This window comes from Musca autumnalis, unplaced genomic scaffold (assembly GCF_047663935.1).
Source record: "Musca autumnalis isolate F117 unplaced genomic scaffold, ASM4766393v1 scaffold_4, whole genome shotgun sequence".
NCBI lineage: Eukaryota > Metazoa > Arthropoda > Insecta > Diptera > Muscidae > Musca > Musca autumnalis.
In genome coordinates, this window is record NW_027411977.1 from 63,974,533 (window position 1) to 64,001,883 (window position 27,351).

Sequence of the window (27,351 nt, forward strand, 5' to 3'; positions counted from 1 at the left end):
TTTCTTCCATTTTATCCAAAACTTTATATATGAAATTTTATGGCGAACCAAGCCAAAGGTGCATTTTCAGAAAATCGCTCTACAGGCCACAATTATTTTTCAATCGATGAAAATAATACCAGTTATCAAATAACCTTTCTGGTCTATACAGGAGAATGTTCCAAAGCCATCACTTTAATGTTTCACTATTTGTTGTTGTTATATCAGCTATCTAATAGAAAATAGAAAAAGAAATTGCACACAGAAAAAAGGCCTCTCTAACATATGTCCCTATGTCTCTAACATTTTCTCAAAATTGAAATCAGTGGAAAATCGGCATCTGGAGTTAAATGATTATCTTCTATATATATATAAAAGAGTAGTGAGGTGAGTGACTGATTGACTGACTGACAGATTCATCAACGCCCAGACGAAACGGCTGAATCTTGAAACTTGAAATTTTTAGTGTGGGTTGCTGTTGGTGTGTAAGGGTGAGATAAGGCTGGATTTTTCGAAATTCGAACTGGAAGGGTACGAAAAGTACCAAAAGGTACTAAATATGGTACCCTTTGTGTTACGCGAACGCGTAAAGTTAGAACTCTGAAATTTGGAACGTGGGTCTCTATAATGTGTACGATAGATGTACCAAAGGGTTTTTGGAAAATCGTACTATAAGTGTACTGCAATGTACTAATTTTGGTACCATTAGGTATCATGTGAACGGATAGAGCTAAAAGCTTGAAATTTGGAATGATAATTAAGGTTAAGAACTAACGATTATATAAGGAGTTGTTTTCTGGTTGTGAACTAAATACTAAATTTAGTACAATTTGGGTTTTAGGTGAACGAATGGAGCTGGAATCCTGAAATATGGAATTAAGATTATTGTTGGAGTTTAGGATTGAAATGTGGAGGCAGTTTTGGAAAATCGTACTTATGTGTACGAAAAGTACTAAATGCTACTAAATTTGGATTTGAGCAAACGAATAGAGATGGAATCGTTAAATTTAGAACTATGATTACTTTTAGAGTGTAGGATTGAGATATGGAAATAGTTTTGGAAATGGGTACTTATGTGTACTAAATTTAGTACAATTTGGATTTGAGGTGAACGAATGGAACTGGAATCCTGAAATTTGGAATTAAGATTATTGTTGGAGGGTAGGATTGAAAAGTAGAGGCAGTTTAGGAAAATAGTAGTAATGTGTACGAAAAGTACTAAATGGTACCAAATTTGGATTTGAGTGAAAGAATAGAGCTGGAATCATGAAATTTAGAGCTGCGATTATTATTGGTGTGTAGGAGTGAGATATGGAGGTAGTTTTGGAAATTCGTACTTATGTGTACTAAATGGTACTAAATTGTGTACACTTTGAATCTGGGTGAGGGGATGGAGCTGGAATCCTGAAATTTAGAAAAAAAGATTACTGTTCGAGTGTAGGATTGAGAAATCCTGAAATTTTGAATTAAGATTTCTGTTGGAGTTTAGTATTAAAATGTGAGGGGAATTTTGGAAAATCGTACTTATGTTTACGAAAAGTACTAAAAGGTACTAAATTTGGATTTGAGTGAACGAATTGAGCTGGAATTATGAAATTTAGAACTATGATTACTATTGTAGTGTAGAATTGAAATATGGAGGTAGTTTTGGAAAGTCGTACTCATGTGTACTAAATTGTACTAAATTTTGCACAATTTGAATCTGGGTGAACGGATGGAGCTGGAATCCTGAAATTTAGAACAAAGATTACTGTTGGATAATTGTACCAAATGGCACTAACGTTGGTACAATTTGGATTTGGGTGAACGGATAAAGCCGGAATCCTGAAATTTAGAATTAAGATTACTACTGAAGTTTATGATTAAAATAATTTGTACTATGGTACTAAATTTGGTACAATTTGGATGTGGGTGAACGGATGGAGCTGGAATCCTGAAGTTGCAATTATGCGTACTAAATGGTAATAAAAATTTGGATTTGGGAGAACGAATAGAGCTGGGCGTGTTGGATTTGAGATATGAAGGTAGTTTTAGCAGATGATACATATGAGTACTAAATGACACTAAATTTGGATTTGAGTGAACCAATAGACCTGTAATCCTGCAATTTAGAACTATGAATACTATTGAAGTGTAGGATTAAGATAAACTGTACTAAATTCGGTACACTTTGGATTTGATAAGTGAATATAAGAGCTTGAACACTGCATCTGGATTGAGAAAGGTAATTTTGAATATTCATACTTATGTTGACGCGTTATATACGGTCTACACTCCCATGCACATTAAGTACAATTTTTTGTTAACATTTTTTTCTAACCTTTCATGCCACAAATTCCGAATTTCGGTTGGAAAATGTGCAGAAGATCTTCAAAATACTCTAAATATTCAAAATATATTTTCTAATAAACGTGGATTGAAGTGGGCATTTTTTAAATTAAACTTTTATATCCTCTGAGTAATCATGGTCCAAATTTAAAGAAAATTGGACGATATAGATTTGTTCTTCTTTTAAAATGCACTAAGTCGAGGGGTGCCGTTAAATGAGGATATACGAAAACGAGGGTTTTTATGGCCATTTTGAATGCCAATTTACGGACCTATTCGGGTTCTGGCGAAACTGCTAAAGCTAGAACCTTGAATTGTGAATGTGCGTTATTGTTGTTATGAAGGGTTGAGATAAAGTTTAGTGTTTGGAAATACGTACTGGAAGGGAATGCTGTGCTAGTAAAGGGGTAAAACCAGGAGTCAAGTCTGAAATTTGCAATATAAGTCGCTGTTGGTATATGTCTGTGATATGAGGTCGTAGTTTTTGAAATTCGAAATAAAAAATACTACAGTGTACAGTACTAAAAGGAATTAAATCGAAAAATATTGCTAATAAAAATAGGACTTAGTAAAACAGAATCTCCAGTGTTCACCATTTCCCTATTATGCTTATATATATTTTGTTCCCTTTCCGCATACGAAGTAGCGGGCATTTGCTAGTAAATGTAATAAATAGGTACATCCATATTTCAAACATACATATGTATATGAAAAATTTATTGATGTATTTACCAATATAAATTTATTCCTATTCCAATGAAACATTTCCATTAACCTTTTTGATTCAATTATAAAATTTCCAATAATAAAATGTATTGGGCTTTTAATTTACAAAACAGCACAATTTCTTTAAGAAAACACAAAACACTGATTTATTCACTCACATTACGGTATTTACTCAATGATTTTATTTAGACAACTGAAAAAAGAGCAACATAATTATTTTTTTCTTTTCCTCTTCGCTTGCTACGTTGGTTAACAACAACAAAGCACGAAACACACGTGTTTGGCCAAAACTTCTGCGTCTCCTATTACACCATACACACAGCTCTATGTTATAAAACAGCATTCCGCATCCGCGAGAGCCCTGTTGTTTCTCTCCTTGACAAAAATCCTCTCTCCACGCATAAAAAATATGTTCTAAAATAAATAATTTGTTGGTACCCAAACAAATAAAATTGAGATATGTTACAAAATGTTGCAAACATATATTTGTTTGGACACAAATATTTGTTTGGATCCAAACATATTTCTAACATATATTTTTCTGCGTGTGGATACAATTTTCGCGATGTAAAATTTAATATACATTTTAAGAATGGTTTAGCAACTAGTGTATCAGCATTAGTGGAATAAAGTTTTTTTGTGCCCGCGATAAATTTGGCCATTAAATATCTCAAATTCAAATACTCTTTTGTATTTAAATAATCATCTTCTGGAGAAAATATCGCTTTAATATTTGGTAGATTATTTGGCTTAGTTTATTCTCCGGCTAGTACAATAACATCTAAACCATTTTCAAAATCGAAAAACGACGCAGTTTTTAAGATGATATAATTCAAGATAAACTCCTAAATAAATGTAAAAAACAAATGTTAAAAAATTAATTTTTTTTTTATTTTTTGGTATAACAAATAAATGTGTCACACTGATATAAAGAAAAAATTGTATTGACAAATTTTAAAAATTAAAGTAGTAATTTTTCGAAACCCACTACCAAATCGACACCTCCAAATAATAGTATGCTAAGTCTAAAAAGTGAGTTTTGCAGGAGAAGCTCTCAAAGTTTGGAAATTTTTTGAACTTCAGTACTATGCTAAGTCAATATTTGTTTATAACTTCTGTTCGGATTGACCGATCATTACCAAAATTGGAAATAATTTAAGTTAAAGGACGTTCGACACCTCCAAATAATAGTTTGCTAATTCTGAAAAGCGAGTTTTGCAGGACAAGCTCTAAAATTTTGGAAATTTCTTTGACCTTCAGTACTATGCTAAATAAATATTTGTTTATAACTTCTGTTCGGATTGTCCGATCATTACCAAAATTTGACACAATTTAAGTTAAAGGACGTTAAATATAAAAATGGAATGAACTTGAAAACATGCTAAGTCGACTTAGCATACTATTGTTTGGAGGCGTCGAAATATGACTAGAAGTTTTTGTAAATAATCCTAGTTTAATACAAAAAAATTCAAGAAAATCGAAGAGTATCGAATATCGCATCTAAGCCCACTGTGCAATTTGTTTCTATTTTTATTACATAGCTGATAAAACAACAAAAAATACCAAAGAAGATTTTTTCCATTTAGACCAATATTAAAGAAGTTATGGATATTTCTTTGCACCTAGTTTTTACAGAATTTGAGTTTGTTAAGGTGCGATATCTCTGGAAACGTTAGTCAACAAAAAATCTGAAAATATGCTATAATTTTTATTGATGAGCAGCATGAACACACCGAAAAATAATGGTAATCAAAAACGACTTTTTGAAAAAGTGTGCGATTTCACTCAGAAATCCCCATATATACAAAATCCATACGTATAATCGTACATCCCATACTATTTCACATTTAAACTTTACCAAAGCACCCGATATGTAACCAAGATTGACACTAGCTACAATAAAGTCGTTGGAATACGTTTGTGAAACTTACTTCACTGTTGTTTTTTCATGTAAATCCAAAAACATTAATCACAGCCTTTGTAAAAAAAACTACTTAAGAACCTTATTTTGAATACTCGAAAAAATCTCATTAAATATGCCAATCACATGCACCTGACAAGAAGAACGCCAAACTGAAAGACATGCCGAAAAACCCCGAAGAATGACAAATAAACAACTTTAAACTTTAATCTACACACAAAAGAACTTTTTGCAAAGTAGTAAACAAAAGACTCTGTCATAAAACAAAGAGACATAAAAAGAATCAACCAGAAAAAAACTGAAGGTTGCAAAATTTGACTTCTTCAAGTGAGATATGAGTCTTGGGAAAATCCTAAAGACAATGTATAATGGGTTGGAGTTGTTGTTGCTGCTGCTGCTCAAATGCCTCTTGTATTTTGTTCATAAACAAAAAGACACATCAAAGATCATTGACTCCATCATGTGAATGCTATTGATTGTAAAGTTTATAATTTTTACAACATTAAATGAATACAAATAGCTGGTGGGTGATTGGATTGTAGGTAATATAATTCTTCAATGTAATTAATGAAATGAAATAATAAATTTGAATAAGAAGATATAAATAAACGTGCCGTTATTTTAATGCTTAAGAGATATGTTATGAACTATTCAGTCGAAAAAGAAGGATACTACATTTCCTGAGATTTTATTTGCAATAAGCCACTTTTTTAAGAGTTTTGTGCCAGCACGTACTTTTGAATAAAACATAAAAAACGTAATTTAAAGTATTGCCTTCATACATACATATATGTATATAACGATATTTGAAATACAATGAATTGGTTGTAAAATCAAGTATGTCTCATCAATTGGACATCTTAAGTGTTCTCGAATTGTGTCATCATTTTAGTATGTACATAGTATGTGTGAGAATTAACATGAATAATCCTGATTTAAAATTTTTCTTGTCCGTATTCGTATGGGGTATATTAAGTTTGTCACTACGTTTGTATCTACTCGAAATAATCATTGTAGACCCCACAAACTATATATATTCTTGATCAGCGTGCAATTCTACATCGATATAGCCATGTCCGTCCGTCTGTCTGTCTGTCCGTCTGTGGAAATCACTCTAGCGTCCGAACGGATTGATGTAGATGGATGAAATTTTGGGAAAATCTATTATTTGTACGTAGGACTTTTGGTATTGAAAGCGGGCTATGAAGGTCCACGCTTTCGTATAGCCCCCATACAAAATGACGCGTGACGCGTCGTCGTTTTAAGGAATTTTTAAGATAATTGTCCCATTTTACCACCGAATTGGTCGTAATTTGGTATTTTGTGTCTCCAGAGGCCAAAAAATATTCCTACCAAAGTTGGTTTATATACATAGGTCCACGTTTTGGTATAGCCCCCATATAAACTTCCTCCCCAGAAATTTGTAGGTATAGGTCCGCGCCATCATATAGCCCCCTTAGATCGATAATTTCCGATTTTCGGTATTTTGAAGGTTGTGGCCACATTAATCCACCGAAATGGCTGAAATTTGTGGTGCAGGATATAAAAAGTTCGGTCCGACCGAACTTAACGCTTTCCCACTTGTTTTTTTTTTTTTTTGAAAAAAAAAATATTTATATAAGGTTAAATTAAATGTCCAATACATTTATTTTTATAAGATTAAATTAAACGACATATTGGATTGGCTAATATCCAGACATTATTGATTTCTTGTTGTTGCGTTATTAATCAAGATAATCATAACATAAGGCGAATAGAAGATAGTTTGGAGAGACAGCAATGTAATATTTTACCCGGAGCTCATTAGTGCATATTGCCAAATCACCTTCTTACATATACAAGACAATATCTCAACCAAGATTAGCATAATAATTTTCAAGATTTTTTGCCTTCATTTTTAAATAATAAGAAATTGTATCACATTTAGTACCTTTTGGTACTTGTCGTAAACCACTGTCACCATTTCCACTATCCTGCACTCCATATGTGCCCAATTTTCAGAATTCTATCTCTACTTGGTCACCTAATACAAAAGGTAAAATCTTTAATACATTTAAGTACTTTTCTGGGTGCGACCGTGGTGCAATGGTATGCACACCCGCCATGCACGCTGAAGGTCGTGGGTTCGATTCCCCGGCCAGGCAACATCATACATTTTTCAGTGGTGGTAAAAAACCCCTCAGTAATGTTGGCGATATTTCCTAAGTATTTCAGCTATGTAAAACTTCTCTACAAGTGGTGTCTTAAGACACGCCGTTTGGACTCGGCGATAAACAGTAGGTTCCACTTCATTGAGCTAATATGAATCGGGAGCACTCATTGATATGAGAGAAGTCTCCCTTGTTCCTTCAGGAATGTTTGTGGAACAATTATTATTTGTACTTTTCCCTTGAGAATTTCAAGAAAACCTGTCTTATCACACACCCATACTTCAATAAGAACTCTCACTCAGAATTTCAAGATTCGGGATTCAGCCTTTTCGCCTCGGCGTTGATTACACTGTGAACCGGATAATTCCTTTTGAGGGTGAAAGGCCATGATGAGTAGAACATTTCGAAGCTAAAAAAATGTCATCTTGTGGCACTTTTATTGCGGTTCTTGAAACAAAGGACGAAAAGGACATGGAAGGAAGCGAGCTAGAAGGTCGAAATGTTCTACGAAAAAGATCCTCACTAGATTTTGGAGACATGTCATATCAAAAATAAGCCAAAACAACAGCGAACAAAGTTATAACGCTAATTTCTGATGGCTTATAGGGTCTCCAGTGAAAAATTCATCACGCCATAACTCAAAAGTTCGAATCACTGCGGATCTGCCCTTTGGGGTTCTGTATATGCTCATCAAGGGCATTCACCCCCAAAAGAAATTTTGCACCCCCCAGACATCGAGCTCCATTTTGTTGCACAGTGTTATCAGTCAATCACTCCTATGGTACTATTTTTAGTACATTTCGAAATCTTCTGGTACGAATTTCCAAAAAACTGCCTTATCGGACACCCACGTTCCAAGACTAACCCTCAACCAAAATTCCATAGCTTCTGTCGTTTCGCCTGCACACAGAAAAAATAATTTTCGCTTTTGTTGGAACAAGAATATCTACTTCTGTTCCAACAATTTATTTGTTTTGTTCAAGCATTTTAATTTCAAATCTGAAAATACAATATTTTGCTCCAAACATACAAAAAACCCAAAACAACGGAATTCCGCAATATTGTAAAAATCAATTTTGATGGTAGGAACGATCATAATCTAAAATTTTTACAAACACTATTGTCAGCCCAGAACATCTATTACTAAAATTTTTGATTTGATTGTATATAATTCTCATCTACACTTTCCACTTAACTTTGGTGTACGTGTCAAGCACGAGTATTGATGAGCACCGCACATGGTCAAGTTTTGCTGCTTTAACTGACGACAAAGACAAAGAGAACTCCTCCATTGTGCTTATCAAAGAACCCAACACAACATAAGGAATAAAAAATCATAAAAACTAAAAAAGAAACACGAATTAGTTATACCCTCAGCATTTATGCTAGCGGGGGTATATACACTTTCATACGGGCAAATGTGCCTCATCGAGATACTGGTTTTAGACCCCAAGTATGTTTGAACGAAATCCGTTTCAGACAATTTGGAGTTGATTTAGCCATGTCCGTCCGTCTGTCTGTCTGGCTGGAGCGCACGATAACTCTCGAACGGATCAACCGATTCGATCCAAAATTTGGCTTTCGTAATATTTTGTCCAAACTTAGTTTAAGTTCGAAGATGGGCCACATCGGTCCACTCCTTCCGGTACCTCTCCCACAAAAGTTCAAAAATGTTCGGAAAAGTTGTGCGCATGATAACTTCTGATGGGAGTAAACGATTTGGTCCATATTTTGCACATCGTGAAATTTCTACCAGACTTAGATGAGGTTCCAATATGGACTTAATCGGTTCACTCCTTCGGGTACCTCCCACACAAAATTTCGGACAAGTTCAGATTAGGACCAGCTCTCGAATCGCTTTGATTTTTGTTGCAACAACTTGTATTTACTGCCCCCATACGACTGTACAAGATAACTCTAGAACGGATCTGCCGATTCGGTCCAAAATGTGGTCTTAGTAATATTTTGTCCAAATATTAAGTTTGAAGATAAGCCATATAGGTCCACTCCTTCAGGTACCTCCCCCACAAAAGTTCAAAAATGTTCAGAAAATTTGTTCAAACGGTAACTCTTGAAGGGAGTGGCCGAATTGGTCCATACTTTACACATCCTAATATATCTACCAGATATAGATCAGGTTCAAATATGGACTATATTTGTCCACTCCATCCGGTACCTCCCACACAAAATTTCGGATAAGTTCACTTTAAGACCTGCTATCAAATCACTTTGATTTTTGTTGAAGCGACTTGCTTTCGCTGCCTCAATTACGATGGTAAAAGTTTTTTCAGGGGCAAATCCACACTTCTTGAGCAAACAGCCCGATGGGTGTAAAAACCCCCTATCGCACCATATGTACTGGCTGGAGATCCACTTCCATAATGGTCCATGTCGATCCATTCCTTTAAGTTTTTCCTCCGCAAAACTTTTGCTCTTTAATCCTAATCCACATTCTTGTCGGTACATACGCCCAAAATTTTTAAAACCCTCTAAATACATACGTTTTTTGGGAAAAAATTTTTTCAATATATGTACACAGGCTGAGGGTATATTTCTGTCGGCCAAGCCGACTGATACTTTTTTACTTGTTTTTTTAAACTTAGTTTCAGTTCCAAGATGGGCAATACCGGCCCACAACTTTCGGAACTTCCCCCAATATTTAAAAATGTCACTAATAACCCTTGAACGAGGCAACTAATTTGGTCCAGGCAACTAATAGTTTAACTTCTAAAATGACCCATTTCGGTCCTCTCCGTGGGGTACTTGCCCCACAAAAGTTCAACATTTGTGTCTATGTGCAGTTTAGGGTCTGTTCGAAGATCCTTGTAAATGTATACCAATACTGTTCGTTGTGGTTCTGCTTACAGCGATATTATGTTTTCCATGGACAAGTCCATGCTTCCTGACATACTGTTCTAAAAATTATACGATGATCCACTGAAATTACTAGTAGGCGCGATATCTATAGAAAAGATATGACTCCCAAAGTAAAATCCACTTCCATAATGGACTATGTCGGTCCATTCCTTCAAGTTCCTCCTAATCCACATTTTGTCGGCAAGTTCAAATGTCCAAAAAGGGCCTCAAAATTCTGAAAAGACCCTAAATACATGCGATCTGTCCGTAGATGATAGTTTCAATTCACATAGGTTTGAAGGTATATCTCTGTCGACAAAGTCGACTGATACTTTTTACTTGTTTTTATTTTAATTTCGTTATGTCTACAGCTGCTTAGTGATACTAGGCATTCCACACACTTATGTAGCAACTATCTGCATTTCCCCCCTAGGAATAAATTGGGCATGATATATATGTCTTATTTATACTATCTCTATTTACGAAACGCATTCTAATATTTTTTGTATTGACACTTTCATAAAAAGGCCTAAATATCTTGGGCGGTTAGCATAAGTTTATTGAAATTCAGAAAATGCACCACAATAGCTAATACCCTAGATTTCAGATTTGTTTTTTTTTTGTTTTAGTCTATAAGTTTTTTTTATTAAGTCTATAAGTTTTAATAAATGTCTCATCTTCTCATTACAGGTTTATCAAAATTCTCTTAATCTAAGGGCTTTTTTCGAGCACAATGAAGAGAGCTAAACGATGGAGTTTAATAGCAGCTGGTAAGTTAAACAAAAGCGCATCACAACAATCTGTCATTAATTTGAAACAATCGACACCTACTAAATAATAAAATTTGTAACCTTGTCTATTAAAACCAACACACTTCAAACTAGGAAACATATAACAAATAAATCTCAAGATCATTATCAACACGATTTTGATCATCATCACAAAAAATTCGAATCGCAACTTTTTTTTTAAAACTTATTGTTTTAATTATTTTCATTGTCAAGGTTTAAGTTATTTTGTTGATTTATTCAATTCGTCTTTTATTTGCAGTTCTTTTAGTCTTAGCCATAACTCAACAGGTTGATGCTGTTGCGCCATTCAAAAAAGTTTCCATTGCCCCTAAAACATCAACAACAACTCCCCTAACACCTGCAGCTGAATCAAGTGCTGATGAATTTTCCACGGCGGTGCAGGAGAAAGTCGAAGAACATAAGGTAAGTGAAGTTGTTGAGAATTAATAGAAAACTGTGGATACTTCTTGAAATGAAAAGTGTTTTCTTTTTTGTCAATGTTTCCTATTTTCGTTAGTATTTTTTTTTGTGGGGCCATTAGCCGGTCAAACAAACAAATAGGTATGCATTTGGTTTATTAATGAGTTGATGGTTGGCACCCCCACCACCTCTGTGCGCAGTGTTCCATTTACATAGTTAACCTTTTACGGTAGGCTTTTTATTCAAAAAAAAAAATGTTGATGGTAGGTGGCAAAGCATTGCCGGTATAGGCGAAAGTAAATTTTTGTTCAGAAATCTGATCACGTTTGATTGGCAAGAATAACTCTGAGTTTCGTTAATTCTGTTTGTTTCTATTGTTAACGAAGGCTATTAACCTCGCGACATGTGTGACAAACCTAACCCTTTGTATGTATGTATGTATGTGGAGATTTTTCTAACAATATGAAGAAAGTTCGGTTTAATGTAAACTAAAATAACATTTCTGTACATACATATTTTTACTAATAATTTTACTATGTGGACATCCAGATGAGGACAAAACGAAGAACACATTATTAATAAATGAAATAGGGCAGACTGACAGGCATCCTTACCACAGATCTAGGTTTTAAAGATAAAAGCGAATTTGATCCAAAAATCTTTAAGGGTAACTACAATTTTATGGATTGTTCAAAGTCTTTTTTTCAGAGATCGTTTTTTAATGTGAAAGGGCACATTTTGATCTAATTTCGGTATTTTTGAGAAAAATATATTATAATATTTTGAAGTGAATGGCCGACTACGAAATTTTTTTAAAGTGTCCTAGACCGAAAACGTCTGGACCGATCACCAAATATTTGTGTGGGCTTATTAAATACCTCATAATCTAGCGAGAGGGTTTTAAAATATTCACTTTTATACCCTCCACCATAGTATGGAGGATATCATTTGCGACCCTATAAAGTATATATATTCTTGATTAGGATAAAATTCTAAGACGATCTAGCCATGTCCGTCTCTCTGTCCGTTCGTCCGTCTGTTGTAATCACTCTAGCGTCCGCAATTGAGATAGAACGCTAAAATTTTGTACCCGAGTGTCTTTTTTTCCATAGGCAGATCGAAGTTCGAAGATGGGCTATATATTTCCACGTTTGAGGATTTTATCTTCCTTTTTTGACCAAACTAGCTGAAATTTGACATTTGAGTTTCTTATTGGACTAGAAACTTCTCCACTAAAAATTGTCAAAATAGGTCCACGTTTTGGTATAGCCTACATATAACGGTACCTCCCAATATATGGTATTTTGAGGATTTTAGCTACATTTCCCTTCCAAATTGGCTTCAATTTGGCATTTGGAGTTTCAAGAGATCAAAAAACTTCTGCACCAACACTGGTGAAGATATGTCCATGTTTTGGTATATGTCCCTCCCGCTTTAAGGTATTTTGAGTCTTTTAGCTCCATTTTTTGACCGAATTAGATGAATTTTGACATTTGAGGTTTCCAATGACCAAAAAGCTTCTCTACACAAAATTGCCAAGATAAGTCCACGTTTTGGTATAGCCCCCATATAATGGTAACTCCGATTTAAAGTATTTTGAGGCTTTAAAGGTACCGCCCCCCCTTTCAAGTATTTTGAAGTAGTATTTAGCTACATTTGCAGACCGAATTATGTATAATTTGTTATTTAGGGTTTCCAGTGATCAAGAAACTTTTCCAACAAAAATTATGGACATAGGTACATGTTTTATTGTAGCCCCCATATAACGGTACCGACCGACCGATCAGAGTATTTCATGGTAGAGGGTATAAAAAGTTCGGACCGGCAGAACTTACCGCTTTTTTAAATTTTAAGCAAAATAAGTTTTAAGCAAATAAGTTTTAGTGCAATGGCATGCACACCTGCCTTGTACGCAGAAGGTCGTGGGTTCGATTTCCCAGTCAGGCAACATCAACATTTTCAACGGTGGCAAAATACCCCTCAGTAATGTTGGCGACATTTCCTAAGTAATCACACACCGTTCGGACCCGGCGATAAACAGTAGGTCCCATATCATTGAGCTTATATGAATCGGGGTGCACTCATTGATATGAGAGAAGTCTCCATTGTCCCGTCTGGGATGTTTGTGGAACTATAAATTGTGGAATTATAAATTACTATAAGTTTTAGCAACAAGACAATTTTTCTGAAATAAGAAAGAACGGTGTTAAATTCGGCCGGACCGAACTTTTTATACCCTCCACTACCAAATGTTTTGAAGTGAATAGGAACAATTAGTTATGAAAGTACTAAGCTCTTCCTCTTATTACAGGAGTAATAGTATATCCTAACTGATTATACTCCCTTCAAAACATCCCATATGGGGCGTTATCACTGTTCTTTCCAAAACATGGACCGAATTTAACAAAAAAATCCTCGAAACACATACATAAAATTGGACAATCCCGGCTAGACTTAAACCTGGATATTCTGGATTTGGATAGGTTTTTCTACTCGGAATACAAAATTCCAAAATTCTACAACCAATTCGATAGAAAAATGTGGACCGGGACATAATGTAGCTAAAAATTTCAAAATAACGAAAATCGGGAGCACGCGTTCTATGTAGGGTATATAAAACGTTAACCTGTACCGAGAAATTTCTGGAGGAAAATTTTGTAACTCCAACGAAGACTAAATAAACACCAAATTTCAGTTATTCCGGTTGAATAATGTTGCTAAAAATTTCAAACTACCGAAAATTGGTGGTACCGTTATATGGGGGCAATGTGAAGACGTGGGTTTGTTTCTGGTGGAAAGTTGTATAACTACAACGAAGACTAAATACCAAATTTCAGCCATTTAGGTGGGAAATTGAGGTTACAAGCTTCAAAATACCGAAAATGGGGGGCACCGTTCTATCGGAGCTATGTAAAGGCGTGGGCATATACCGACAAATTTTAGGTAGAAAGTTGTATACTCCCAACTAAGACTAAGTGCAAAATTTCAGTCACTTCGGTGGAAAATTGAGGCCACAACCTTTAAAACACCGAAAATCGGGAGGTACTGTTCTGTGGGGGCTATGTGAAGGCGTGAACGTATAACGACAACTTTTAGGTGGAAGGTTGTATACCCCCAACAGGAACTATATACCAAATTTCAACCATTTCGGTGTGATAATGAGGCTAAAACCTTCAAAATATCGAACATCGGGAGGTACCGTTCAATGGGAACTTTATTAAAACCTGGAGCGAAATAGCCCATTTCCAACACCAAAGGTCCTAGGAGTAAAATTGGGAGCTGTATATTTATTTCAACAGACGGACGGACAGATGGACAAGGTTATATCGGCTTAGAATTTTATGCTGATCAATGATATGCTTTATAAGGTCTCCGACGAATATTTCGATGTGTTAAATTTAATTATAGTCTCCATATTATCGTAGAGCGTATAAAAATGTCATCGTTTAAAGACAAGGGGCCTAATTACGGTATTCGACTCGATCGAGTATTTGCTAGTGAATGAAAAAAATCAAACTATGAAAACCTATTCGGGCCACCAGCCATACATTTACTAAGGTAGATGCATTCTGCTACAAAATCTCAAACAGATTTAAAAAATAAATCACTTTTTCTAGAACAACTTTATTCCGAAATTATTACCCAAAGTTTTGTTCAACGAATTTAACAAATATTTACATTTTTATACCCTATACCACAATGTGGAAAAGGGTATTATAAGTTTGTTTTGGTAAAAATTCATGTAACACCGCGAAATATTCGTCGGAGACCCCGAATGTGGTATACCAATCTTCATATCTCGACGAGATAAAGCGATTTTGAGATGTGTGTCTGTCCGTCCGTCCGTCCGTCCGTCTGTCCATTATAAATTGTTAACACGCTCCAGGCCGCAATTATGGACCGATCGTCACGAAATTTTGTATGGAGGTCGGGTTCAGATCAGAATAGATCCCTATTCTTATTGGTGATGATCGTGAAATATTTAGCGGGTGAAATGGACCAAAAACATAATATTTATCCAATTTTCTAGCGGCTCTGTAGGTCTCAATAATAGTCCGATCCACGCGTAATTCTAAATAAGGTAAGAGTATATCACAAAGGAGAAGCTTGCAATTTGAGAGGGCGATCCGATAATATTTAGAGGGTTAAATGGACCAAAACTTTTGTGTGAAAATTGTGAAAATTTTTAATATACAGCTTATATCTTAATTCCTGGAAGTGACATTCCGGACAAGTGGGATATACTTGAAAGTGGAACGCTTGACCTTTCAATTGATGCCAATTATGTTGGTATGCATGATCAGATAACAGAGTTACAGCCTAATATATTCGGTTATTTGTTTGTAGTGTAATAATAAACTCGCTAGAAGTCGCAATTATACATCAATAGTCACGAAATTTTGCACCGGGTAAGAGTATAGGTCGAAAAAGATGCCTACAATTTTGAAGGATGATCTGATATTCTTTAGCGGGTGAAATGGACCATTACTTTTGTATGAAAAATATAAAAATTTTATTTTTGGTCGATATTTTAATTCCTTGAGGACATATATATTTCGCAAAGTAGCCTACATATGGAAAAAAAACTACTGACCTTTCTTCTGATGTAAATTGCAATAAAGTGTTTGCTAGATAACGGGCCTACTGCCTAATATATAATGGGTTCTGTGTAGAGAACCACATTTTTATCCCATGCTACATATTGTCTCTCCAAAAGTTTATCTAACACCACGAAATATTCGTCCTAGACCCCTTATTTGGTATGCAAAAATTCATATCTCGACGAGAGAAAGCGATTTAGCGATGTGTGTCCGTCCATTAAAAATTGTAAACAAGCTTAAGGCCGCAATTATGGGCCGATTGTAACGAATTTTTTAAGGAGGTTGGGTTCGGGCCAGAATAGAAATGATTAGTTTTTGCTGATGATCGTGAAATGTTCAGGGAATGAAATGGACCAAAAACAGAATTTTAACCAATTTTGTAGCGGCTCTGTAGGTCAAGATAATAACCCGCAAAATTTTAAACAAAGTTTGAGTTTATGATGAAGAAGCGTACAAACCAACGTGAAGTACAGATGTCATTTAGCGGGTTAAATGGGCTGAAACTTTTGTGTGAAATTGGTAAAAATTTCAATAACGTAGCGGTTAAACAACGCAAGTAGGAGTACTACATAAGTAGGTTTCATTACATTTTAGTTTGTGTGAACTAAATTTTCCTTTCCTGCTACAAAAATGCCTTTGTTATGCTAGATAACTTTTTGGTTTTGGCCATAAGTATTATACATTACATCTCTGATATTTAATAACACTATGCTACACTTAAAATGCAAACAACTTTTACTATCTATTTTTTGAAAGCACATATTTAGACTTCAAAAACCCTAGTAGGGTTTTGTCCTGTCAGATCCAGTTCGGATTTTATGGCCTCATCTAAACCGGGCTAAATCTACACTTTTTTTGCATTTATCAGGCCTCTATCTCAGAAACGAATAGGAATTTGGCCTTGCAATATTGTAGCCCTAAACTAGTAGAACTTATCTTTTGAAAAAACCACATAAGAAAAACTCCATCTAGGGCATCAAAATCTATAAAATATAGAAAATTTTACATAATTGCTGAATTCTGGTCAGTATTGGCTAAACTATTGGGAGTTGAACCAAGTAACCTTTTGCAAAAATCTTCCAAATGAAGTTCTTAACAATTCGTTAGAACATTCTGAAACTCTAAAATGCTTATTTCATGTTGTTTCAGAGGTATTTTGCATCATATCTTTTACAACACGTATTTCAAACACTGTTTACACCAACAGTTTATTCTCGCATTTCGGATTTCACTACATTATTTACATTTTTATTAAATCGACGTTGAAAAATTTACAGAAAACAACGGCATAAGGGCATTTTACAACAATGACATGTTCTGAAGAGTTGTGTATTACATTTTACCAAAAGAAAGTATTCAGAAAAACGGTTTTGGAGATACGGTGCGAAATGTATAAAAATTGTGGAATTTTTGCATATATTTTGAAATTTGAGGCAATAAATGTAGTTTTTCGAGTTCATTATTTCTCCAAATATTTTATTCTTGTCCTTATCTACAAATTTGGTTTCAGAGATATAGCCCTGGATTTCTTTAAAAACTCAATATTTAACCATGTTTAGATGGGGCCATAAAATCCGAGCTGGATCTGACACAACAAAACCCAACTAGGGCTTCTTGTCGTTTGGGTCTGAACTTTCAAAAAATCCTCAGTTCGAATTGTTTGCACAAGATCACCTTAAAAATGTTGCACAGTGTAATTAAATTTTCACAATCATTGAAAAGAAGTTCCGTGGAAAGCGATTGTGCAGGGATAGTGGTATAGGGTATCCCATGGTCGGCTCCGTCCGACTATAGACTTTTCTTACTTGTTATTAATAATTTTGTTTTGTTTTTTTTTTTAATTTTTGCTTTAAAATAAACACATTTTGTACTTGTACTTAATAAGCCAACAAGAATATAGGAAGATCAACTTTTGTAGCAATCCCTAAAAAAGACACGCAACAGTGTAGCCAATACCACCTCATCATTCTAATGAACTTATTTAGTTGGCCCACTACAGAACATTTGTCCTATAAGGCCAACTAAGAAAAGATTTCAATTCCACTCTATTTGTTGTTCTACTTCTTAAATTTGAAACACCGATCGATCTCGTCTTCCACTTGTTTACTCCATCGAAGCCATATCCTTTTCTTGGCCAATTCTGTGTGTACCGCCATGCGGGTCGTATTTACCCGCCTTTTGGCGGGTTCATCTTTGCTCTTTTTTATGACATGACATTGTAATCTTTGTATCTCAATACGTTAAACTATACTGATGTCGTTGTTTACCAGACTTTGGACCAAAAATTAGCACGTATAGTATCAGTGTTTTGTAAATTTTATTTTTGTTTGACGATATATGACTTTGTTTTTAAACCAGTGTTCTTCTTCTTATTATTTCACAACTGATGTTGTTTGTTGTGTTTAAGGCGGTGCCGAGACAGACGAAGTCTTTAACTACCTCAAAATTATAAGTACCAGATTTCATAGTTGGTTCGAATTCTATCATTTTGATACCATCAGGTTTGTTGCCCTTTACTGCTAGACTTGCTTTAAAAAATTCTTTTGCAACATTTTTAAAAGTATCAGTTACTTCTTTTACTGATCGACCGACCCATGATGTCAATATCGTCGACATAGGCAAGTGACATGTTGCTCCATAATCGACAAAAACAATTGGTAAGTGTCGATCTGCATCTCTTGGGTCTTTTCCAGGATATGCGCCAGTGTAAATGACTGGTCAATGGTGGATTTGCCAGTTATAAAGCCGCATTGGTATGACCCAATTATTTCGTTGACCGTAGGCTTTAGTCGTTCGCACAATATCCCTGACACTATCTTGTAAGTAACAGAGAGAAGACTTATGGTCCTATAGTTATGGACGGGACACAGGAGGCTCAGATTCTATTCGTTGGGTACGCGTTCTTCCTAACTAGCTGATACATACACATTATCAGTTTGTCGGTTTTGAACAGCTTGGCGGGCGTTATACATTCAATATCATCTTCTGGGATTACATCTGAGGTATCTTTGTCGTCTTCTTCTACTATCGGATACCAACAATTTGGAAAAATGTTGTTTCTATGTACTTAGTACACTATCTGTAACAGTTACCAGTTACCTGTCTGTACAAAAGCCATCAGTTTGATGTTTCACTCTTTGGTAGAATTTTCGGACTTCATTCTGTTTCTTGTACATTTTGATTTTTTTTCAAACTTTAGCTTTTCCATTTCTCTCTTCTTCCTGCGGAAAAGACGTTTCTCCTCTATCCTTTTGTACCGATAGCTCTCTCGTGTGCCAGGGATGGAAAATTCAGTACAATAGTACTTTTTTCAGTACCATTTCACTTTAAAAAGTACCGAAGTACCCCCGCAGCCAATTCAGTTCCATTCCCATACTCTAGTGCCACACGTTGACAAATTTTATGTGAAATTAAAAATTCAAAATTCACACTTTTGGTATGGTCCAGAACTACAAGAATCTACAAATTTTTACTATTTTTTCAATAACATAAAGGAAAGTTGTTATCGTAGTAAAGATTTGTAGATTCTTGCAAATTCTGGTAAAGGCATATTGCTTACAAGATTGCCATTTTTATATATGTATGCAAATTGCTAGAAATTTAAAAAAATCTGGAGGTATGTACCTTTATATTAGGAATATACCAAAATATTGACCTGTATTGATCAATTTCTTCGTGGGGCTCTTCCACCCGATTAGAATCCGAAATACGATGTTACAGTCACTACAGTAGACTTATCATTTAAAAGTCTTCACATCTAACCGTATCGTAATACCTTCCAATACCTCTTCTGTGGGGGCATATTAGTACCGACAAACTATCGATAGTCCGACTATTGTTTTGATTACTGACGTAAAACAAAGTTTACATCGGCCTCCAAAACATGTTTTTGGGCTATCTGTCGCAAATTACACTATGCAACAAAATGGAGGTGAAAGTCTGGGAAAGAGATAATTCCTTTTGGGGATGAAAGCTCTTGGTGAGTATATTAAGAATCTCGAAGGACAGATCCGCCGTGAGTCTAACTTCCGCGTTATGGCGTGATGAAGTTTTTGCTAGAGACCATGTAAGCCATCAAGAATTAGCGTTATATCTTTGTTCACTGTTGCTTTACAAGAACAAAATATAGTCTTTTTCTTAACAAAAACAGGGTAAGTGCACAAAACGACCAAGAAAACGCGACAAAATCGATTAGTTGTCAATGAGAGCCGTACTTAAATTTTCTCAGCGACGTTTTTGCAGAACATTTCGAAGCTGAAAAACGTCATCTTGTGGTACTTTTCTAGTGGCTCTTAAAATTAAGGACGAAAAGGACATTGATAGAAGCGAGTTAGAAGGTCGAAGTGCTCTAAAAAAATAATCCTCATTCGATTTGACTGAAGACAAAGATACACGCTAATTCTTGAGGGCTTATAGGGTCTCCAGCAAAATATTCATCACTCCATAAAGCGGAAGTTCGACTCACGGCGGATCTGTCCTTCGGGTTTCATCAAGGGCTTTCATCTCCAAAAGGAATTATCTCTTCCCCAAAATTTGTGTTCACAGTGTTATTTAAAATAATTTGTTTAAAGTTCAATATAAACATACTTTTAAACGATAAACTATCGATAGTTTGCCAGCTCTAGGCTATATTAAAACGTGTATCTATACCCACAAATCTCTGTAGGAATATTTTATACCAATATCGATTACAAAATACCTAATATCAGTCATATCTATGGGATAATGAGGCTAAAACCTTTAAACCGTTCTATGGGGCTATATCAAAACGGGGACCTGCTCAAGCCTTCATAATACTGAAAATCGGGAGATACATTGGAATGGGGCCCATATCAAAACGTGGACCGATAGAACCCATTTTCAATACCAAACATCCTAGGAGTAATTGAGACTTCTGTACCAAATTAAAACGCTCTTCTGTACCAAATTAAAAGCACGGGTGCCACCGTGGTGCAATGGTATACACACCCGCCTTGCACGCTAAAGGTCGTGGGTTCGATTCCCAGGCCAGGCAATATCAAATTTTCAACGCTGGCAAAATACCCCTCAGTGATGTTGGCGAAATTTCCTGAGTATTTTAGCCTTGTAAAACTTCTCTACAAGTGGTGTCTTAAGACACGCCGTTCGGACTCGGCAATAAACAGTAGGTCCCATACCATTGAGCTAATATGAATCGGGGTGCACTCATTGATATGAGAGAAGTCTCCCTTGTCCTATCTGGGATGTTTGGGGGACAATTACATGATCTAAAATATTTACAACATTCTTCAGATTTCATAGATTTGTTGTTGTTTTATACTGAATAAAATTTTTTTATTTTTTTTTTCCTAGAAATATAATAAAAAAGTACCTTTTCGATGAAAAAAGTACCATTTTAGTACTTTTTGAAATTTTTAATTTTCCATCCCTGCGCGTTGCTACTGATTGTAGAGTAGTTATATATGCCATTCAGACATGGCTTGAAGTACATTTGAACGTAAGGGGCTGTCCTGGTCATACCATGGGTTACTTGGTGGAGATCTCTGGTATCCAAGTATGGATTTTGCGTTTGTTTGCAATGGAGTGGGCGATTTGCTACTTTTAATCGGATACGTAACTTTGCTGCAACGAAGTGGTGATCCGATCTATGTTTACTCCTCGGAACGATCGTATACCCAACACGGTCGATAAATGTTTTCCATCTATCACAACGTGATCAATTTGATTTTTTATTTTTGGTCTGGAGACTGCCAGTTCCCCTTATGAATGTCGAGATGCTTAAATTTGGTACTGCTAACAACATTGGTTTTTGCCGTTGGGAAGTCTATCAGCCTCATTAGATGTTCTCCCTTCCAATTTTTCCATTAAAATCGCCTATTATAATTTTAAGGTGATGGGCAGGGCAGAATTTTGCCTTGGGTGAAGCTGGAGACGAGATGTTTTACATCATGTCTGTCACAGTGTATCACCTTTAGGAGTTGTTGTGACTCCTTTCCCAATCCTTAGCATTTGCTGTATAGCATACCGGCCTTCTATTTTTCAAGTACAATCTCATTGAGAAGTTTTCTTTGGCACTATCATATCACCCTGCCTTACCCCTTGGAGAACAATGCCAATTTTCTCCACTAATTAATTAGCCTTTAGGCTAACGGGGACATACACATTTTGATACGACCAAAAATGTGCCTAATCGAAATAACGGTTTTAGACCCCAAGTATTTTTGGACGAAATTCGTTTCAATCAATTTGTAGTCCATTTAGCCATGTCGGTCCGTCTGTCTGGCTGGCTGGTGCGCACGATAACTCTCGAACGAATCAACCCAAACAATTTTAAATATCGTTATATTTTTGAGAGAAGTCTCCCTTATCCCATCTGGGATGTTTGTGGAACAATTTTTTATAATATCTTGACCAAACTTAGTTTAAGTTCGAAGATGGACCTTATCGGTCCACTCCTACGGGTACCTCCCCCACAAAAATTCAACAATTTTCTGTAAAATGGTGTGACCTTTAACTCTCGAAGGGAGCAATCGATTTGGTCCAAACTTTGTACATCGTGTTATTCCTTTGTTATCTAGATCGTGTTCGGTCCACTCCCACACAAAATTCAGATAAAGTAAAGTTTAAGAGCACTTCTCATTTCGTTTTGAATTTTTTGTCAGCATGTTGTCTCTGCGGCTCTGCATACGACGTGCGCAAGTTTATACTTCCCGAGATAATGGCCTAAAACCTCCAAGAAACTTTGACGGCACCAACTAAAATGGCAAATCCGCAAGATTACTCTCGCAGTGATATTCTGATTGGTCCAAACTTTGAACATCGTATTATTTCATCTAGTCATGTATCAGGTCGGAATATGGACTATATTGGTACCGTCCTTCGGTTACATCCCACACAAAATTTGGGAAAATTGCACTTCAATAGCTCGTCTCTGATCGTTTTGAAATTGTTTGCAAAAAGTTCTTACGAAAAAAGGCTGCCGGCATCAACTAAACTGGGTAGTACGTAAGATAACCCTCGAAAGGAGAAACCGATACCTCACACACAAAGTTTGTCCGGTCGTTTTTAAATTTTCTGTTCTGTATGCGTCCCTAGTTAACATGGTAATTTTTTTTCGGCTGCAAAACCATACTTCTTGAGTAATTGTTAAAAAACTCAAAAAACCCCTATAGATGTCAGAAGTATTGTGTTTGATTATTTTCTTTAGGTCCGAGGCGGATGTTATAGCTCAGTCGCTACAGCTGACTGATACTTTCTTACTTGGCTTATACAACCTTTAACATTTAACTAATCAAATATTCATATTTTTCCTTTTACAGGAGGAGGCAACACCCAAACCAAATTCAAGAGAATCCAAATTGACTGGTATACCACAAATCGATTACATTTGGGATCCCAATTTGCCCCGAGAGTTAAGAGGGTAAGACATTGCTTGTTATTAGTTCAACTAAAGAAAAACAACATTTCAAGCCACATTATCGATTATCACATTTTAATCTTAACTCGCATTTTTTAATTGCAGCTACAATTTGTCATCCTATCCATTCTTGTCAACCACACCACCCGATGATGAAATCCATTTCAAGTGCGATGGTTTGCATGATGGTTTCTATGCATCCATAGAATACAAATGTCAGGTAAATAAGGATACTTGTATATATTTATTACACACATATAAAATTCCACACAATATACATATGAGGGAGATATTCAATAATATCGGAAAAATTTTCCAATGATACTCGTATCTAATACGTATCTACATGTATAGAAAAAAAGAGAGACCAATTAATTATTGTTCTAAAATGAACGCAGCCTTTTAAACGTCTTCGTAATAATTAATCATTAAAGGGCCTATAATTCCAACCTTGAATTAAGTTACCATTTAGTGTTTAGAATTTATCTTTTCTCTTACTTTTACCCCACAATGTAAAACCTGACCTTGACCCATTAACGAAATTTTATTGGTAACTTTTATCCAATTTTTGTAGGATTGTTATTGTGGAAAAGATAATTACAGTTAATAATGCACCTTTTTATGGAGATCATTCATTCGTGCTAAAGGTTGGTTGGCCATTTTCCTCTGTTCAATACCCTCTTTACCTTGAAAGACGACGATCGTATAGCATGTTTTTAATATGTTGATCTTGACCCAAAAATAAAACCTACCTTTACTGTTCGCAGCTGCCAAAAAAGCTATTATTATTGTTTTGTTTGTTATTGTTGCTTTGTCTCTAATACCGGTTTCATTCATTCAACAGTTTTTTGGACAAACAAAATTAAGTAATTATGTGTGAGAGTTTTGTTTTGATTAGCCTCAGCTGTGATTGATGTGTAGTAAAATTTTTATACAAATGTAAATTGTCTGTTTTTGGAAAGAAATTCGGTTGGATGACAAGCGAAAATCAAATCTTAGGGCCATGTTTTAGGGTAGCTCCCATGTGACGAAAGCCCATCTTAATTAATTTCTCTTTGGAGTCGATCATAATGACCTATGATTTTTGCAAGTGAAAAAGGAAAGCCGAAGATTCGAACCCACACAACCACTACTATGTGGCATGCTTCGCCTTTGGTAGAGGCTCATCAGACATATCGGCTGTGGAGCGGCTTCGCTGTTATCGAACTGTTCCTCCTTCAAATGCAATTTCTTTACAGAGATGGATATTTGGCTTCCATGACAAACGCTTAGCGTAGCCTTTGGAAGTTATGAGTTAGGCTCTGAACGTTAACACGCCGTGACAACACCTTTTTTCATATGTATTTCACGTACGTAGGTCCAAACCCCAGCCTGGCTCAAGCTTATTTTTATTTATTTGAAAATTTTGCCTACCACACTGTGGCAAGGGGTATTAAGTTTTTGTGCATTTGTATGTAACATACAAAAGGAAACGAAATAGACCCATAGTTCCTCCTAGTCATATACATAGAATCACTTTCTGAGTCGATTTATGCATGTCCGTCCGTCCGTTCGCAACGTACAGGTCGCATTTATTGCCCGATTCAACTGAAAATTGGGGAATATGTTTTTTAACCATAGGAAGAACGCTATTACTTTTGGTGAAAATCGGTTCAGATTTTGCTATAGCTCCCATATATATTTTCAGCCGATTTCACGTATTTGCTGCACTAAAAACACGCTATATACGTCCGATTTTGATGAAATTTGGAATGCGTGACTGAATTTGGTCTAGAAATAAATGTGCGAAACTATATATCGAAATCGGTTCAGATTTGGATATAGCTCACATATATATTTTCGGCCGATTTGACATATTCGCTGCACCAAACGGCGTGTCTTAAGACACCACTTGAAGAGAAGTTTTTCATGGCTGAGGGGTATTTTGGCATCGTTGAAAATTTAATGTTGCCTGGGCCTGGGAATCGAATCGCATACCTTTAGCTTGCAAGTAGGTTGTGCATACCATTGCACCACGGTGGCACCCTAAAATAGGTGTATCAAAAGGGGCATACGTGCCCTTAATGAGAATAACAACAGAACAACCACCACTCAGTCTTCGTTCAGAAGTCAATGAAGAAGGTTATGCTGTCGCTTGTTTCAATGATTTTTAGTTATAGCAATGTATTAACGCACGCGCTGTTTGTGGAGAGAGCGAAAGAGAGACGTATGCCCTACAACACGGGTTTTATATAGTCAGCCCCGCCCAATTCTGATCCTTTCATTACTGGTTACTATTAATTATACCCTCCACCATAATATGGAGGGTATAACTTATTTTGTCATTCCGTTTGTAACACATCGAAATATTCATCGGAGACCCTATAAATTATATATTTATATTCTTAATCAGCTTTGTAATTTGGTATAGAAGTTTATACTACTGCTAGGATGTTTGGTATTGAAATAGCCCCCATAGAACGGTACCACCCGATTTTCGGTATTTTTTATGTTTTAGCCTCATTGTCACTCCGAAATAGCTGCAGTTTGGTATATACTCTTTGTTGAGAATATAAAAGTTTTCCTCTACAATTTGTCGATAGAACGGTACCTACCGATATTCGGTATTTGAAGGTTGTGGCCACAATAATCTACTGAAATGGCTGAAATTTAATATTTAGTCTTCATTTGGGATATAAATCATACCATATGAAATTTGTCGGTATAGGTCCACGCCTTCATATAGCCACCATAGACAGTACCTCCCGATTTTCGGTATTTTGAAGGTTGTGGCCACAATAATCAACTGAAATGTCTAAAATTTGGTATTTTGCCTTCACTTGAGGTATTCAACTTTCAATATGACATTTGTCGGTATATGTCTACGCCTTCATTTAGCCCCCATAGGACGGTACCTTCCGATTTCCGGTATTTTGAAGGTTTTAGGCTCATTATTACAAGAAAATGAATAAAATTTGGTATTTTGTCTTGGTTGGGGTATAATATTTTGCCCCAGAAATTTGTCTGTATAGGTCCACCCTATCATATAGCCCTCATAGAACGGTACATCCCGATTTTCGGTATTTTGAAGGTTGAGGGCTCAATATTCCTCCAAACTGGCGGAAATTTGGTATTTAGTCTTCGTTGATGGTATAAAACTTTCTCCCAGAAATTTGTCGGTACAGGTCCACGTATTCATTTAGCCCTCATGGAACGGTGCCTCCCGATTTTCGGTATTTTGAAGGTTGTGGCCATAACAACCCACCGAAATGGCTCAAATTTGGTATTTAGTCTGCGTTGGAAGTAAAAATCTTTTCGACTGAAATTCGTCGGTATAGTTCCACGCCTCCATATAGCCTCCATAGAAAAGGGTACCTTCCGATTTTCGGTATTTTGAAGATTGTGGCCTCTATTAACCATCGAAATGATTGAAATTTGGTATTTGGTCTTCGTTGGGGGTATACAACTTTTCATATGAAAGGTCCAAGCCTCCATATAGCCCCCATTGAACGGTACCTCCTAATTTTCGGCATATTGAAGGTTGTGGCCACAACAACCAACCGAAATGACTAAAATTCGTCGGTATAGGTCCACGCTTGGATTTAGACCCTATATAATATAGATATAGATTTACGTAGTTCTGAAGGTTGAGACGTCAATATCCTACCGAAAGACTGAAATTTGTTATTTAGTCTTCCATGGGGTTATAAAATATTCCAGAAGAGAATTATCAATATAGATCTACGTCTTCCTATATCTCCTGTAGAAGCGCACATCTTGATTTTCGGTATATAGAAGGTTTTAGGCACATTATCTTACCTAAATATCGGTAATTTGGTATTTAGTCTTCATTGAGTCTAAAAACATTGAATAGAACGGTACCTCCCGAATTTCGGTATTTTGAAGATTAGCCACATTGTTTTACCGAAATTGCTGTGTAACAAATTCGGCCCGGCCGAACTTATCGCCGTTCTTACATGTAATATAATTAAAAATCAAATAAAAAGGAGAAAAAACCCACATGATCTGCGTATTTGCATCTTGAATCTTCGGATTCTTTACAGAAAAGGCGAGCATAATGACAAAAATTTGGAATCATATTAAAATAAGTAAAAAACTATCAGTTGGATTTACCGACAAAGATATACCCTCAGCATGTGAGTATTGAAACTTTCATCTATTGACGACAATATCGAATGGATTA

General features: G+C 35.8%; 1 protein-coding gene across 4 annotated transcripts in view; it reads left to right on the forward strand.

Annotated features, from left to right (window-relative positions):
* Positions 1–27,351, forward strand: part of LOC141402609 (uncharacterized) — an 83,071-nt gene that overhangs the window by 42,030 nt on the left and 13,690 nt on the right. For all 4 annotated transcript variants that reach the window (XM_073984246.1, XM_073984249.1, XM_073984248.1 and 1 more), the window contains exons 3-6: positions 10,651–10,730; positions 11,011–11,174; positions 23,071–23,171; positions 23,274–23,388. In XM_073984246.1, coding sequence (XP_073840347.1) covers positions 10,694–10,730; positions 11,011–11,174; positions 23,071–23,171; positions 23,274–23,388 — 417 coding nt within the window. In that variant the 5' untranslated portion in view covers positions 10,651–10,693. The remainder of the gene's footprint in view (positions 1–10,650; positions 10,731–11,010; positions 11,175–23,070; positions 23,172–23,273; positions 23,389–27,351) is intronic.